This window comes from Brassica oleracea, unplaced genomic scaffold, assembly GCF_000695525.1.
Source record: "Brassica oleracea var. oleracea cultivar TO1000 unplaced genomic scaffold, BOL UnpScaffold01295, whole genome shotgun sequence".
Taxonomy (NCBI): domain Eukaryota; kingdom Viridiplantae; phylum Streptophyta; class Magnoliopsida; order Brassicales; family Brassicaceae; genus Brassica; species Brassica oleracea.
The window spans coordinates 13,894-14,585 of record NW_013617841.1 but is presented as its reverse complement, the minus strand read 5'-3'; the positions used below and the strand labels follow the sequence as shown (position 1 = coordinate 14,585).

General features: G+C 51.9%; 1 protein-coding gene across 1 annotated transcript in view; it reads left to right on the top strand.

Moving 5' to 3' along the window:
- The window catches only part of LOC106321189, a 2,159-nt gene that overhangs the window by 772 nt on the left and 695 nt on the right, over positions 1-692 (top strand). Inside the window, exon 2 of the mRNA XM_013759503.1 lies at positions 19-497. Within this exon, the coding sequence (XP_013614957.1) occupies positions 19-497 (479 nt within the window). The remainder of the gene's footprint in view (positions 1-18; positions 498-692) is intronic.

The following is a 692-nucleotide window of genomic DNA, read 5'->3' as shown; positions in this document are numbered from 1 at the left end:
TCGATTACCTCGCTGAAGGTTTATTGCCCACCGAGAAATGGGACGCGTGGCGACTGAAGCGACGTAGTGCACACTACGTTGCCATGGACGGGGAACTACACCGATGGACCGCAACGAAGGTGCTACTCAAATGTATCTCCGGCGAAGAAACGGGACTAGTCATGGCCGAAACACATGAAGGAGCAGCAGGCAATCACTCGGGCGGACGAGCTCTCGCATTAAAAGTAAAGAATCTCGGATTCTACTGGCCAACCATGAACGCCGACTGCGAGACATACGTGCGCAAGTGCGACAAATGCCAGCATCATGCTTCCACCTTACACAGCCCAACAGAGTTCCTTCATACCCTAACTGCTCCATACCCATTCATGCGATGGGGAATGGACATCATCGGTCCGATGCCGGCATCTCGCCAAAAGAAGTTCATCCTGGTCCTCACAGATTACTTCACCAAATGGGTTGAAGCCGAAGCCTACGCCAGCATCACCGACAAGGAGGTGCAAAACTTCGTCTGGAAGAACATAATCTGCCGACATGGGCTCCCATACGAGATCATTACAAACAACGGTTCACAATTCATCTCGCATCATATCAAGGGATTCTGCGACAGATGGCGAATTCGACTCAACATGTCGACCCCGAGAAACCCGCAAAGTAACGGCCAAGCCGAGTCGACGAACAAGACCATCATC